At 49.0% G+C, this 14,557-nt stretch overlaps 1 protein-coding gene across 3 annotated transcripts; it reads right to left on the bottom strand.

Moving 5' to 3' along the window:
• Positions 1-421: 421 nt before the first annotated feature.
• On the bottom strand, positions 422-10,656 carry CDC42EP2 (CDC42 effector protein 2). 3 transcript variants are annotated; one of them, XM_015411931.1, is made up of 2 exons: positions 10,608-10,656; positions 422-1,839 (listed from the first exon to the last, which is right to left on the bottom strand). In XM_015411931.1, exon 2 carries the CDS (start codon positions 1,376-1,378, stop codon positions 662-664), a length of 717 nt encoding a protein of 238 aa, XP_015267417.1. In that variant the 5' UTR covers positions 1,379-1,839; positions 10,608-10,656; the 3' UTR covers positions 422-661. The 3 variants fall into 3 exon arrangements, 2 of the variants coding, with proteins under 2 accessions (XP_015267417.1, XP_015267418.1); XM_015411932.1 differs by lacking the exon at positions 10,608-10,656 and adding an exon at positions 9,044-9,061; XR_001482541.1 differs by lacking the exon at positions 422-1,839 and adding an exon at positions 9,201-9,281 and having other exon boundaries at positions 10,608-10,651.
• Between the last annotated feature and the right edge of the window lie 3,901 nt (positions 10,657-14,557).

Below are 14,557 nucleotides of genomic sequence, written 5' to 3'. Positions count from 1 at the left end.
TCCCTCTCCTTGGCCAACACAGGCCCTTTAACTGTCAACCAATGTGGCTATGTTACCATTTTAAGACCCTAAAGATACCCCCTACTCACAGCATTTCAATGAAGGTAGCCCAAATGCACCCACTGAAATGAAAGAGGAAACTCCGAAGCTTTGGAGCTTCAAAACCTGAGCCAAGGAGCAGAGAGCAACCGTCTGTTCATCGCACAATCGAGCCGCTCGGCAACCTCGGTCACACCACACCCACTGAAAGTGTTACACAACAACACTCCTTTCGGCTGTTAGGATTTCTCAACCATCGATTAACTCATCCCTTTGAAATGCACGCCCACCACATTACTATTATCATCGGCAAACGGCAGCTAACAGATGCTGATGAATTTATTGCTTTTTCTTCCTATACAGATTTCAGTAGCATGGGGGGGGGTCCTGCAGAGGGGGAGCAAGCATGGGGGGCCACCCAAACCTTAATATCGACACACTGGAGGAGAGGCATGGGGATTTGCTATTAAGTGAAGGTGCACCCAATGTTCTCACTCACTCAACAGCCACCCAGTTTAGGTGGCCCAGTTAACAGCAATACACACTCTTCTCTACACAATGCTGTTCGGGTGTGTGTGTGTGGGGGGGACAACAAGTCCTTTCCAATGGATGTCCTTCCTTGTCACGTCAGGATCCGCTGCCTGTTGGTGTCTCGCAACCGAGCACCCACAGTCCCGGTTTGGTGCTTTTCCATCACCTGGAGAACGTCGTCCAAAATGGATGGTCCCAAGTCCACGTGCAGGGAGAGCATGGAGCCAGCGTTGGACATAAAAGGCTCCCCTTTCTTTTCTTCCTCGACAAAGCCATTCAGAGCGGCCACGCACTCGCCGTTGGGGGCACGACGGGTCTCCGCAGTTCGTGTACCGTTGGCAGCATTCTCTGCAGGGTCCTTGGGCGGGTGAGCTGGCTGGCCCTTGTCATCGAGGTGGAGGCGAGGTGGTTTGGGCGGGGCTTGGGCAGAAGGCAAAGTTAACGCCTGCGGGCCACCGATGACTGGCAGGGAGATTGCATTCTTTAGGAGAGGGGATGGGATGTCCAGAGGCGGCGGATCATAACCCGAGACAGTCGCAGTCCTTGAGAACTCGAAGGGTACAACATAGTGGCCGGCCCCACCTGAACTCAGACTGCTCTCCGTCCTCGGCAGGAGGTGGAACTTCCCTTGCAGGAAAGAGATGTCACCAAACATGTCATTCTCCCCGCCATTCCCGATGTGGATCGTATGCCGGAAGTCACCCAGGGGCGGGCTGATCATGTCAGAAGAGAGGATATCTCGGAGTTTCTCCTTTTTCCCTCTCCGGCTTCCCCTTTTCAGGTAGATTGGCACTTTGGTGGTGGACATCTTGCCGACTGCGGGAAAGAAATCTTATAAAGGGTTCCTACTCGATGCTGGCCTGAGCCATCGGAAAACAAACGAGAATAATCAGGGTGTTAAACACTCGGCCCAGAAGATACAGAAGAGAAGGATCACAGCTGGGCCAGAGTTCGGTTTGCAAAAGGGGCTAAAAAAAAAAATTGCTGTGAGCCGTTAGTTCTGTCAATACGGCCCGTTTCCTTAGAAGATCAGCTTTCTTGAGCCCCTTTGTCAGCGACGCAGAAGGACTGCCAAAACACACGTGTTCCAGAGGGGTAGACAACATCTATCAGATGAAGGATCCCTGGCAACTCTCCACCTTTGATATTCACAACAGAGACAAGAGTACAAGGGAGAATCTTACAGGTCTTCAAAGTCTACATCTCCCAAAGAAAGAAACCGAAAGGCACCACAGGCCTTTCCTCGGCTTCCAGAATGCGGCCACCACTCTGAAATAAAAGAAAGGGGGGGGGGAGAGAATGTTAAGCATTTTGAGTTTCAGTCACAGCAAACTTTTTTTAGCTTGGTCTGAAAACTGCAAAAGCAAGTAGTTAACAAGTGATTTTCAAACAATTTCTCTATGACAGTCCTATAAGGCAGGCCTGCACTATTGTTCCTATACTGCAGATGGGTGGACAGCTAAGCCACGCAGTGAGTTTATGGCAGAGACAAGATCCTGACTCACTACTTATACCGCCGCTCAGAGCAACCCGTTCTTTTTGCCAGCAAGTCACAGCTGACTTATGGTGACCCCAAAGGGTTTTCAAAGCAAGACACTTTCAGAAGTTGTTTGCCATTGGCTGCCTCCATGTAGTGATCCTGGTATTCCTTGGTGGTCTCCCATCCAAATACTGGCCAGGGCCAACCCTGCTTATCTTCCGAGATCTGCTAGCCTGGTCTATCCAGCTCAGGGCCAGAGCACCCTTACAAAATGGCAATTGTTTTTCCAGGTAACATTGCACTCTCCTCCTCATAATCTGCAAAATGACAAATGGTAAAAGTGAGGCAAAAATTCAGCTGCCACCAAAGGGGCAAGGGAGGCATGCCGGAAGAACAATCTCAGCAGTGTTTTCTCCAGCACCAATCCGTACCAAAGAAACACAGGCTGATTCCTCTACTCTCCAGTGCAATTGTTGTCCGAACTTCTGTAGATTTACAGGCCTTCCAAATAGGACTGCTAAAGGTATTAGCCAGCAACAACCCAATCACTGGCTTGCCTGACACCACAAAATTCTGTCAATCCTCTGTAGTTTACAAGGGGGAAAAACCCTCAAAACAGATTCTGCAGATCTTCCACCTTTGTCCCCGGGAGGTGAATCTTATCCACCACTAGCAGGCTGCTATTTACAGCTTGGATCTGAATACATCAGCATTAAAGGTTTGGATTACCCAGCCCACCTGAACATATTTAAAAGGATTAGGTGGAAGGTGAGGTGAAAAAGACCTCTGCCTGCGATCCCAGAGAGCTGCTGCCAGTTAAACTGACCTTGACAAACGGATGATTTGACTCAGTACATGGCAGCTTGGTACCAATCAACAGCTTCTTCTGGGAGCACAGCTAAAAGCCTATCACATTATTGATCCTGCTTTCCCTCAACAGAGCTCAGGGCAGTGAGGATCAGATGAAGGCAATTCCACAGCAGCCCGGCAAGGTAGGTGCAGAGAGACAGAGCGGCCCCCACAGTCAACCGCTTCATGGTTGAGCATGTATCTGAACTCTGGTTATCAGTCTTTTCTGTCGTCCACACTGCTTTCAAGTATTTTGGAGGGAAGGAGAGAGTACCATGTAATAGAAACTGGACAATCAAGCCACGACCTTACTTTAGCAGACGTTACCCAAACCTGATGCCATCAAATGCCCCTCTCCGCCACTGCTTTCCATCTACAGCACCAGGTTTCTGGAAGAAACCAGCTGCCCGCTTGTGCAAGCGACCACACGCCCCATTGCACAGAACAATCTGCCACAAATTAATTCGGAAAAGAGAGAGAGTGAGAGCAAAGCGCCCTGCAGCTTATTCGAAATGGGTGGTTCCACTGCCCAGGGTTGGGCAGCTGAATAAGGCGGCCTTTGTACGGGGCTCTTGGCAGGGGTGCCGAAGCCCGAACGGCACAGATTTGGGTACTGCTGACAAAGCAGGTGTTGCAAAGCAGCCGTTGAGCGGCCCGCTAGAGCCGCACAGCAGGAAGCGAAGGATTTAGAAGGGCAAGCAGCCTCATTAGCAACAAGCACAGGTGGCTATTTTTACCAAGCAGAGCTGCGTGCGTGCTCGGGGAAGACAACAAGCAGGGACTGGAAGAAGCAAGAGGTCACAGGCACACCCCAGGTTTGCACAATGGTCATTTGTTCTGTTTTCCAGCAAAGTCTCCCATACAAAACAGCAATGCTTCAGGGTTCACTGTGCCCAGAAGCTAGTACAGTTGATGCATCAGCACCTAAAATTGCTGGCTAATGCCTTTTGCATCAGTGCCTAAAGTTTGCCCACCTTTCTCCAAAAAGGGTCAGAGGGCAGTCAGGACTTTAGCAGTTTGGCTCCGAGATTTATAGCTTGCAATGCCCACTGCCATCCAGCGTTTTTTTGCAAAAAAAGAAAAAGGGCCTCTGCACATGAGCAAACAGCCAATCCTACTTTTTTTAAAAAACAAACGCTGCTAGATGGCTGTGCAAAACCAGGATCATATTTGCAAGGTCATACCGCAAAGATCAGCACCCATAAACCACTGCCTGTTCCCTCTCACGTTTTATCCTATCAATTCTCCAGTCTTGTCTAACAAATGGACTCTACCAGGATCCTCCCAGAACTACACACAGAACTGAGAAGTCCCTGGTATCCTCTTCTTCCACTCAATTACTATACTAATCATAGGATTGATGCCCGGCTAGTCACATCTTCCTTCTCTCTTGCACTTCCTACCCCGAACCCTGCAAGGCAATGACGGCGTTCTGCCAAATGCAGGAACCTCCCAACACAGGAAAACCTCTGGACGAAATCAAGGACCATCCTGTCCCGCCTTCTCATTCTAAGAGCAGCCAGCTGAAAAGACACCGGCAGGATATGAAGGTCATGCCCACTCCCTCTCATTTGCCCCTGGCACATGGTACTTCGAGGTATGCTGCCTCTATGTATGGAGATTGCATTTAGTTGTTCTGGATAGTAACCACTGACTGAAGTATCCTTCAGTAATCTGTCAAACTAGTTTTTCAGGGCATCCAAGACTACAATCACATGTGACATCTCATGCACTGTGCAAAGAAGAGCTCTCGCGTGCATGTAATGAATCTACTGCCAATCAATGTCACTGAGTTGCTGTTGTACTGTTATGAAAGGGGGGGGGAAGTGTCCACTTTCGCCACACCATGCGTGCTTTTATAAATGCATACCATGAGAGCCAGTTTGGTATAGTGGTTAGGAGCACAGACTCTAATCTGGGAGAACCGGGTTTGATTCCCCACTCCTCCACATGCAGCTGCTGGTGTGACCTTGGGTCAGTCATGGCTCTGTCAGAGCTGTTCTCTCAAGAGCAGCTCTCGAAAGAGCTCTCTCAGCCCCACCTACCTCACAGGGTATCTGTTGTGGGGAAGGGAAAAGAGATTGTAAACTGCTCTGAGACTCCTTCAGGTAGTGAGGGGCGGGTTTACGGGGTATAAATCCAATCTCCTCCTCTTCTTCTTCCCTGCCCCTTAGTGATTTTTCCCTAAATGATTCCCCCAACACAGAGATTATGCGCCATCCCCTCGATCATTTTAGCAGCCTCTTTCTTGTACTTTATAAGCAACCCACTCCTTTAGAAAAATCCAACAGCACGATCTAAGATCAAACTTTGGGGATGCCAGATGCAAAAGAGCCCCCCCCCCCCGCATACTTACTAATCAGCCCCTGGCAGGCAATTCGGCCATTAGTATAAACACATGAACGCTCCAGAGCCGGACCAGCAGTCCATCATGTCCAGAACTCTGGCTGACAAGAGTTTTCCGAGGAATCAGAGCGCTTCCCCCAACCCTGGGAACCCAGCAAACAAGGAGAAAGCTGCCTTACATCAAGCCAGCCAAGGATTATCTGCTCTGCCAAGTCTGCAGGTCCAAGGGCTTTCTCCGAGATCATTTTATGGGAGATGCCCAGGCCTAGATCTGGGAACTTCAAAGCACACCGAGCCACGGCCTCTCCCCGAAGCCAATCAAGATAGCCAAGCAACTCTGTCTGGTTTTCTGATTAGAACTAGGTCAAATGCAGTTTGGGCTGATGGAGGAAAACACCCACAGAGTACACAGAACCAAGAGAGATATGATCACCTTCGACTAAGATATGACCGAGAGAGAGATGGCCCTGACCTCTAGGTCCAGGCTAGCTCCACCCCATCAGATCTAGGAAGCTACGCAGGGTCGGCTCTGGTTCGTACTCGAAGGGGAGACCACCAAGGAAGGTTCAAGTCCCGCTGCTTCGAATGAAGAGCATGTCCACACAAACACGCAGAAGATGAAGGGGACCAAGGAGCATCTTCCCAACCTCCTCTCATGGAAAGCCCCAAATTATACAGCACCAGAACAAGGCTGCCAACCAGTGTTCCCCCTAAGCTGAGTTAGTGTGAGCTAGCTCACAGTTTTTTAGCCTCCTGCTCACACATTTTTGTCTCAGCTCAGGACGGATGGCTCCGGAGCAAACTAATGTATGCAGTGGCCAAACCGCTTGCTCACAACTTTAATGCCAGTCGCTCACCAAGTAGAATCTTTGCTCACAAGACTCCGCAGGCCAGAGGGAGCACTGCTGCCAACTGAACAGCAAAAAGCACTTTCTTTGCTCTTGTGGCCTTATCAGTATCTTGAGGGTAAAAAAATATATCAAAAGGTGGCACTTTATAAGGCACGATTTCCTATTAATGGCTGCAGATCAAGCTACTGTGAAAGGTATTTGGAGAAGGGGGGGCAGTGAAAAAGTTGGCCACAACAAGAAAGCACAGCAACTTCGGCCATGAAGGAAAAAGAAGCTTTGCTTGTGAGCGAGGAGCCCCCTGGTCTGCAAGGATATAAGGTATGGACATGACCTGCTCCTTGGGGGGAGGTCAGGCAGGGCTGCGGAGCCAATTTCTTGCCCCAAGGGTGCACGCACACCACAAATGATGCCAGACTGCCAGCAACTGCATCACAGCAGCCTGGCCCCAAGGCAGACAGCTGCTCAAAGGGGGACTCCAGAGAGCTCTACCAGAGAGATGGGCCCAGTGAAGACAGGTACAGAAAGAGGGGACTCTAGTGTGACTGGGGTTGCCAACTCCGGGCTGGGAAATACCTGGAGATATTGGGGGTGGAGCTGGGGGAGGGAGAGGCCTCAGCAGGGTATAACTCCGTAGAGTCCATCTTCCAAAGCGGCCACTATGTCCAGGGGATCTGATCTCTGCAGTCTGGAGATCAACAGTAATCGTGGGAGATCTCCAGGTGCCAGCTGAAGGTTGGCAACCCTAAGTGTGACAGAGAGCAAAAAACAAACAAACCCCACCCTGAGAAGAAAGAGAGACACACTCCAGCCAATGTTCCCTCTAAGCTGAGTTGGTGTGAGCTAACTCACAGTTCTTTAGCCTCCGGCTCACACATTTTTTGCCTTAGCTCAGGAAGGATGGCTCCAGAGCAAACTAATTGACGCAGAAGCCAAATCACTCGCTCACAACGCTAATGCCAGTAGCTCGCAAAGTAGAATTTTTGCTCACAAGACTCCACAGCTTAGAGGGAGCACTGACTGCAGCCTGACTGACAGCCTTTCTAATCCCCATCAAGGCCAAGTATTAAAACTTTCTACTGCTGGGGAAGCAAATGAGCCCTGGGGGAAACCCTCTTCTGGAGCTCTGGCTCCACTTTCTGTGGCTCCCCTTAAGCCAAGCATATCCCACAGGCACATCTAGATGGCAAAGTTATATTGGTTCTCTACCAGTTTACTTGCCATGGCTTCCCCCCAAAGAACCCTGGGAATTGTAGTCTCACCAAAAATGCAGCATTGAAGATCACATAACTGCAGTCTTTTGGAGCTCCCTGTGAAGGGGGGGGGGGATTATCAAACCTGCTTGAGCCCACGAAAGTAGATATGCCTTTTAAAAGCTAAGTACGTGCAACTGCTTTGGTGCACATTCCTCCCGCATCAGACTCGCCTTTCCCTCCCTCCCCACTGGCAAACTCTTTGGGGCAGGGCCCTGCCATTTTGTTTATGTGGCAGAGAGTTCCATACATTGGCTGCTCTTTACAAACAACAGCAAGCAGGAAATCAGCCAGAACTGAGTGGCAACATCAAGGATTCCCAAGGGACTATTAAAGCACTTTTCAAGTCACCCGAGGACATACCTGAGGTGCCACCTGAGCTGTGGACTAATCTAGATCACAGATAAGCATCACAGTCTCCTTCCTTTAACCTAAATGCAGCTCCAGATTTGATTGGAGGAGTGAGTGACTCCTTCCATGGAGACAACTTTTCAGAGCAGAAATCCCCCTTCCCAAGCACTTTCCTGCCACTACCGGTCACGTTAGGTAAACAGAACCCCCATGTTCAGAAGCCCTCTCAGATACCAGGAATAAACAGCAGAAGGGGAAGTCTGCTGCTGTTAGGCTGGGCTTGAGAAGTTCCCAGAAACATCTGGCTGTGTCCTCTCAGAAACAGGATGCTGGAAATGGGACTTTTGGCAGATCCCACAAGACTTGTAACCTTATCTCTGGCCCACTCTAAGCCATGAGGACCCCCTATAGACCCATCTCTCTCTCTCTCTCTCTCTCACACACACACACACATATAGCAGGAAGAAAAACTCCACCTCCCTTTGCAGTCCAGGTCCTGGAGCCATGCATGCCAGCATGCGGCCCCCCTCCCCACTAGCTGTATGCCATTTATGCAAGGCACCCAGTAACGTCTTTGCCAAGTTCTCAATATCCATTTCACAAAACTCCCTTGGCCCCATCTCATCCAAAGATAGCTCTGGACAAAGAGCTAAAGTTACCAAGCAGCCCCCTGGCCAGGTATCACTGGGAGCTCAACTTTGACACAGGGCCCAGAGATTTCCACATCAATGAAACCTAAGCTATTTGATTCAGACGTAAAAGATCTGGTTATTAATGGCCAGGCAACATTAGCCAGGACAATATCGCTTTTTTGGAGGAGGGGGTAACAGGGAGGACAGAATGAAGGATGATCCCTCACAGAGGGCTTTATATAGCCTGAAAGGGGGGGGGGGGGAGACACCCAATGAGATAAATGACACCAGTTTCTAAGGTTGAGTAATCCAGAGTTTATAGTTACTCTGCCTGGAGAGCAAAGCAGCACGCCTCTATGCCACACCCAGGTTGTTAAAGTTCCAAGTTTCTAGCAGCCAGGTTCCTTTCCCCAAATAGAGAGGTGAGGAAACCCAGGCCAAGACAGATGGGGAAGGCATGTCTGGTTGCCAGATGGCCGGTTCTAGTACTCTTTTAAAAAAAAAGAAGAGAAAACCTTACAGGGATATTTTATTTTTAAAAGGGCTGCCCCAGTCTATTACACCCGCATATTGTGCTCTTGAGAGTCCCTTGGACTGCAAGAAGATCACATCAGTCAATCCTAAAAGAAATCAACCCTGACTGTTCCCTGGAAGGCCAGATAATGAAACTGAAGCTCAAATACTTTGGCCACCAAATGAGAAGGGAGCACTCACTGGAGAAGACCCTGATGCTGGGAAAGATTGAAGGTCAAAGAAGACGGGGACGGCAAAGGATGAGATGGTTAGACAGTGTCATCGATGCAACGAACACGAAGTTGAGCAAACTTCAGAGGACGGCGGAAGACCGGAAGGCCTGGAGGGAGCTGGTCCATGGGGTCGCAAAGAGTCGGACTCGACTGTGCGACTGAACAACAACAACAAATTGTGCTCCAAAAAGCTGACATCACTATTTCTAAAAGAGAGAGAGAGAGAGGTTGCCAGGGTTGCCAACTAACTAGGGGGACTGGCTGACCTGCTCTTGTGTCCTTTAAGAGCAGCTTGGTGTAGTTTTCCATATCAAGGAGGCACAGAAAAGGGCAACCAAACTGATCAATTTCCTGCAGATGAAGCCTAAATGCACCAGGGGGCTTCTTAGTTTAGAAGAGGAGAAACCCCAAACTATGTGGATGGGGTGATAAAAGGTTGATGCAGTTATGGAGAGAGTAGATGGACAGTCAGTTTTATCCCACTCTCAAAAACATCAGAGCTTAGGGTCAACCCAGTGAAATTGCCGGGGCAGTGCTTTCAGAAAGGACAAAATGGAACTCTCTCCCACAAAGTGCAGTGATGACCACTTTTTTTAGAAGGCGAAGAACACCTCTCTGGGGGACACCTCCGTCAAAAGCCACTTGCGAGGAGAGCTGGATGGAGCTTCCACCTACAGAGGCAGTGCACCACCAAATAACAGCTGGAAGGCACCGCAAGGAGAGGAGGAGCCTTCATGTCGCTGCTTGCAGGCGCCCAGGAAGCAGGAAACAGCCCGGTATGGGACACAGAATACTGGACTAGATCGACCTTTGATATGATGTGGCAGTTCTTAAGTCTGCAGATAAATCTGTTAAAGGCAGGGAAGCAGACAGGGCTGGTTTAAACGACAGCAAAGCAGGGACTGAACTTGCCTGCTCCGTCATACTCTCCGAATCCCCCCAGAGGCGCGCAAAAGGGCCGTCGGGAAGGACTGGGGGTGACCAAACACTCCCTCTCAAGCGAACTGTCATTTTACCAGTCTGTGTCGAAGGGCTGAGCCCCGGCAGGAAAACAGATTTCTGTGCCAAGCTTCAGGTCAGCTTTAGCTCTGCGTAATTCCCCAGTGTCCCTCCCCCCACATCACCCGGCGCCTTTTTAATTAATCTAGAAAACCTTAAAAGTACAAACGTCGAGCACGGAAGACGTAAAGGGGGAAAGACTTAAGGCTCGGAGGCCGAGTCAAGAACCAGCAGCAAACCCCCACCATCACCGGGCGCTCCTTTCTCTTCTACTTTTCACACGCTCTTACAGTGGAGAGAGTAGGAAAGCCATTAGGCTTTACGGGAAGAGCCCGCAACTCTTGGAAAAAAGCCTCTGAACATGTACAGAGTTCCCGCAAAACAGCAATTCCCCTGCGGGGGTTAAAAAAAAAAGTATTTCACAGCGTGGGCCATTACAAAGAGGAAGGGGCGCAGGAGCCCCGACCCCTCTTGGCCAGCCGGCCCTTCTCCTGGACCCCTCGGCTCCTGGAAGCAATTTCTACCTCACTCACCCGGGTCCCGCGTCCCACCTCAGCGGCTGCAGCGAGTCTCTTTCCTGCGGCAACTGCGAGCCAAATTGAGGCGTGCGCTGGTCAGCCACTGGCCAGCTCCGCCTACAGACCCGCCTCTCCGGTCTTCAACCAATTGGAAGGGGCTATGAAGTGACTCGTCCTCCTCGAAAGCCCCGCCCCTTTCCCTGTCAGGGAACGAAATCTTTGCAAATTCTGAAGTTGTGTGGAAAGATTTGCTTGAAGCAAAGGTTCTCTGCGCATAGGCGAAGGGCTTTTGTTTTTGTTACACTGCAAGACGCGCAGAAGCTCAACGGTATATATTTATTTATGAGTTGAACTATTTATACCTCCGCTTTCCCCCTTGGCTCTGGGCAGTTTACAAATCCTAATTTGAAGCATAAAGCCCCGCTGCCTAGGTAAACTGCTTCTTTTTGCGTGGCTGTAAATCAAGCCAGATTTATAGCTGCACGGGCTTCCAATTCAGAGTGGTCTTTTTCACACTGTAAAGCCCTGAATGTTTTGGGTTGCAGGATATCTTCAGCACGGGACCTTCTTCTGTGTGCCTGAAATACCTGGGACGGGTATGTCACAAGGACTCTGAGTTTGTGGAGTTTCTGCCTTCCTTTAAGTACGCCTCTGCCTTCCCTGCTGGAATTTCAGCATCAGCCAAACGTGGGCCCTCTCCCTTAGGCCTCTCTTTGTGCTTCAGCATATAACTGATTGATTGTGGAGCCTTTTCTGGCAATTATTGTTTTTATTTTATTTTTTGTTGTTGTGTCACCTCTTCCTTTTTTTTTTTACTTCTGCTGTAGGTTTTATTGGTTTTGTGTTTGGTGGTGGAAAGTGCTGTCAAGTTGCAGCTGTCTTATGGTGACCCCCATGGTGTTTTCAAGGCAACAGATGTTCAGAGGTGGCTTGCCATTGCCTGCCTCTGCATCGCAATCCTGGTGTTCCTGGAAGGTCTCCCATCCAAATACTGGCCAGGGCCGACCCTGCTTAGCTCCTGAGATCTGACGAGATCGGGCTAGCCTGAGCTATCCAGGTCAGGGCAGATTCTGTTTTTGAAATTTGTAATAAGAAATAGCGACCCAAAGGGTATTCAAAGGGTATCACAATACAAGAACTCGTGGGCACTCCATGAAATTGCTGAGCGGTCGGGTTAGAACGGATAAAAGGAAGTACTTCTTCACCCAAAGAGTGATTAACACTTGGAATTCACTGCCACAGGAAGTGGTGACAGCTACAAGCATGGACGGCTTCAAAAGGGAATTAGATAAGCATATGGAGCAGAGGTCCATCAGTGGCTATTAGCCACAAGCAATGTTCCCTCTAAGCTTTGGATTTTTGTGTGCAAAAATTCCACTTTGTGAGCTACTGGCATTAAAGTTGTGAGCAGGCGATTTGTCTGCTGCATAAATTAGCTTGCTCTGGAGCCCTCCTTCCTGAGCTAAGGCAAAAATGTGTGAGCCAGAGGCTGAAAAACTGTGAGCTAGCTCACGCTAACTCAGCTTAGAGGGAACACTGGCCACAAGGTATAGATAGGGACTCTGGGGCAAGTGATGCTCTGTCTTCTTGGTGCTTGGGGGGGGTCAACAGTGGGAGGGCTCCTGATGTCCTGGCCCCACTGGTGGACCTCCTGATGGCACCTGGTATTTCTGGCCACTGTGTGAAACAGAGTGTTGGGCTGGATGGGCCTTTGGCCTGATCCAACATTGGCGTCTCTTATGTTCTTATTCTGAGCATGTAGATAGTTGTATTTCCCTATATATACCACTACTAAGTAACCACAGCCAGGCCCCAAATTTATGACTCAGGGATTTCAGATTGAAGAGTTTCATGTAAGCCCCAGTGCCTCTCTTTTTAAGAAAATAATGATTGCTTTTGTAATAACACACCTTGTCAGATACACCACCACAAACACCAAATGCCCAACTAGGTAAAAGAAAGGTATAAAGGTAAAAGTTTCCATTGCTTGAAAGCCGGTCAAATCCAACTGTAGGGAGCAGTGCTCATCTCCGTTTCCAAGCCGAAGAGCCAGCGCTGTCCGAAAACTTCTCCCTGGTCATGCGGCCGGCATGACTAAATGCCGAAGCGCACAGAACACTGTTACCTTCCCACCAAAGCAGTACTTATTTATCTACTTGCAATTTCTTGCTTTCGAACTGCTAGGTTGGCAGGAGCTGGGGCCAGAGAAGGGAGCTCACTCTGTCACGCGGCACTAGGGTCTCGAACTGCCAGGCTACCAACCTTCTGGTCTGCAACTCAGCATCTTAACCTCTGAGCCACCACGGCCACAGGAAAGGTATACCTACTTCCAAAAATGTGTTCACAAATAATAAGATTTCTAAAAGGTTTTGTTTCATACCTCCCACAAACACACACACTATATATATTGAAAACTTAGTTATCCTTGCTCCTTTTTTCCAGGCATGTGATCCTTTTTGAATGCGTGTGTGTGAAAGACCAGATTCTTTACTGTGCTATTATCCACTTAAGTCCTAATGTTACAAAGCCAAGAGAATGCTTAGTTCAGAAATGGGAAATCCACATTCAAATCCCCACAGCTGTGAATCTCACTGGGTGGCCTTTGGGGGGCAATCTACCATCCCTCAGCCAGACCACCCTCACAGGGCTGTTGTGAGGCCAAAAGGCAATTAAGAGATGTACTATAATCCCCCAGGATACAGGGTAGAGAAGATAGCTTAATAAATAACAGTTGTGGTTTGCCTGTTACCAACTTTTTGCTTTCATTTAAAAGTACTTTTTAAAGATTACTTTCAAGTTAAAAATAGAAGGGGGGAAAGTAACAGAGACAAACCAGGAAGTCCTCAGTTCAAATCTCAGTTTGGCCTTGGACTCATTGAGTAGCCTTAGGTAAATTGCCTTCTCTTGGTGTCAGCCTCCAATCTGCAATATAGGAAAGAGAATACAGGCCTTACAGGAGAACTGTAAAGATTATGAGATAGTGTGTGCACTTGGAATGCTCAAAACCACTACACAGATGCTAACTGATTATTTTTGGATATCAAATATATCTCACAGAATCTGTTGCTGTAGCATTACATTCATGTACAAAGCCCAGTTTCCCACTTGAGGCATCCTATACAATTTTGGTCACCGTCTCCATATCAACAGTGCTTTTCCTTGGCAGCCAGAATAGCCCAGTTTAGCCTGAACTCAGAGCTTTGAAGCTAAACAGGCTCGGCCATGGAACGGGAGACCACAGAGGAAGACTGGCATTGCTATGTGGAGGAAAGTAACCGCAAACCACCTCCGCTCATCCCTCACCTTCCACACTTTGTGGATGGGGGGTCACCATATGTTGGTTGTGATTTGATGGCATGTCATTCATTCATTCATTCATAACCATTTCCTTAGCCACTCAGTGGCCAGACCCACTATATCTGTCTTTCCGATTGTAGCACAATCAGCTGCATGTCAAGCAGAAATTCAGCAGGTGTAATGTTTCCTATCCCTGCATCATTACTATCCCTGTTGAAAATATTACTGTCCTTGTTTCTTATCCAGCAGCTAAAAGCATAAGAGCTTGGCCAGGGAAAAATATGTGGCAGCTTTTATGTGTTGCCGTTTAAAGGCTGCCTGTCCCTGGGCAGAATCAGATTCCTGTGACTGGATGGCCCAGGCTAGCCTGATCTTATCAGATCTCAGAAGATAAGCAGGGTTGGCTCTGGTTAGTACTTGGATGGGAGACCAACAAGGAAGTCCAGGGTTGCTAGATAGAGGCAGGCAATGGCAAACCATCTCTGCTTGTCTCTTGCCTTGAAAACTCCATGAGGGGTTGCTTTAAATGAGCTGTGACTTGATGGCACTTTCCACCGCTGCCACCATCCCAAGAGCTCCAGTCAAAGAATTTGCGGGGGGGGGGGGGGGGGGTTTCAGACTAGGTTCCTCTGCTGCTGTCTAATTCCAACTTTTAATTTCTCACAGTG

The sequence above is a fragment of the Gekko japonicus genome, unplaced genomic scaffold (assembly GCF_001447785.1).
Source record: "Gekko japonicus isolate JY-2015 unplaced genomic scaffold, Gekko_japonicus_V1.1 scaffold563, whole genome shotgun sequence".
NCBI classification, from domain to species: domain Eukaryota; kingdom Metazoa; phylum Chordata; class Lepidosauria; order Squamata; family Gekkonidae; genus Gekko; species Gekko japonicus.
Note: the sequence above shows the minus strand (reverse complement) of the source record. Positions and strands in the feature narration are given on the sequence as shown.